Here is a 1,008-nt window from a genome sequence, read left to right on the forward strand (position 1 = left end):
CCAGCCTGCGTCGCCGGCCTGCGGGTGCTGCTGCTGCTTGTTGTGCCGGGGCGGGGGCGTCAGGGGCAGGTCGCTGCTGCTCACTGCCGCGACAGCCGGGGCCCCAGCCGCCCGCTGCCCCCACCCGCCCGCGGCTTCGAGTCCGGCCGGGTCAGAATGCACAAACACGATGCTGCTGCCGGGCGGCGCCTGCCGGCGGAACCCCTCGGTGAGCCCCTGGCGCCGCGCGGCGCCGCAGCCCGCGACGATAACACGCACGGGCGGCCGCGCCGCCAGCGGGCTCGCCGCGGACGCCGCGGCGGCGGCGTCGCCGCCGCCGCCGCGCTGGGGGCGGCTGAGATCTTCTGAGGACATCGTGGACGCGCGGCTGATGGCGCGGCTCGGGGGCGCCGCGGCGCGGAGCGGCGGGAGGGCCAGGCGGCCGCGCGCCCCGCGCGCCGGCAGGATGCTGGCTGCGGCGGGCGGCGGGGCGTCGAGCGCGCAAGGTGCAAGAGGCTTCAGAGGTCAAACAGCAGAGGGCGTCGGCCATCGCACGATGCGGCGCAGGCACGCCCGCTAGCCGTCAATATGAGGAAGCTGCCCGTGGCCAAGTGCAAGCCAGCAGCTGCCCAAGGCGTTCCGACGGATCGAATCATATCAGATGAGATCAGAGCAGGGCGTAGCTGTCCGATCATCTTCCTCACCGCCGCGCGCGAGTCCCACGAGCTCGTCCCCGGCCGCCAGCCGCGTCGCCGGCGACGGGTTGAGCAGCAGCCGCCCGTCCGACGCCGCCACGACCCCCACCAGCCACGCGCCCGCGCCGCGGCAGGCGCGCCACGCGTCGCAGAACGCGCGGCCGGACAGGGCCGGGCCGACGGGCGCGTATCGGAAGGCGGCGCTGCCCGGGCCCTGTCGCAGGGCCTCGCGGCAAACAGAGGCCAGGCCCGGCTGGAGGGCGGTCTGCAGGACCAGCCTGGCAGTGCAACAGGCGGCGGGTGGCGCGGAGCGGATGAGGGGTGGGGGCGGAGG

At 76.3% G+C, this 1,008-nt stretch overlaps 1 protein-coding gene across 1 annotated transcript in view; it reads right to left on the reverse strand.

Annotated features, from left to right (window-relative positions):
* The window catches only part of MNEG_10069 (hypothetical protein), a gene marked incomplete at both ends in the record, with an annotated part of 1,890 nt that extends 1,536 nt beyond the window's left edge, over positions 1–354 (reverse strand). The window contains one exon of the mRNA XM_014041462.1: positions 125–354. Within this exon, the coding sequence (XP_013896916.1) occupies positions 125–354 (230 nt within the window). The remainder of the gene's footprint in view (positions 1–124) is intronic.
* Positions 355–1,008: the final 654 nt, after the last annotated feature.

This window comes from Monoraphidium neglectum (assembly GCF_000611645.1).
Source record: "Monoraphidium neglectum strain SAG 48.87 unplaced genomic scaffold scaffold02166, whole genome shotgun sequence".
NCBI lineage: Eukaryota > Viridiplantae > Chlorophyta > Chlorophyceae > Sphaeropleales > Selenastraceae > Monoraphidium > Monoraphidium neglectum.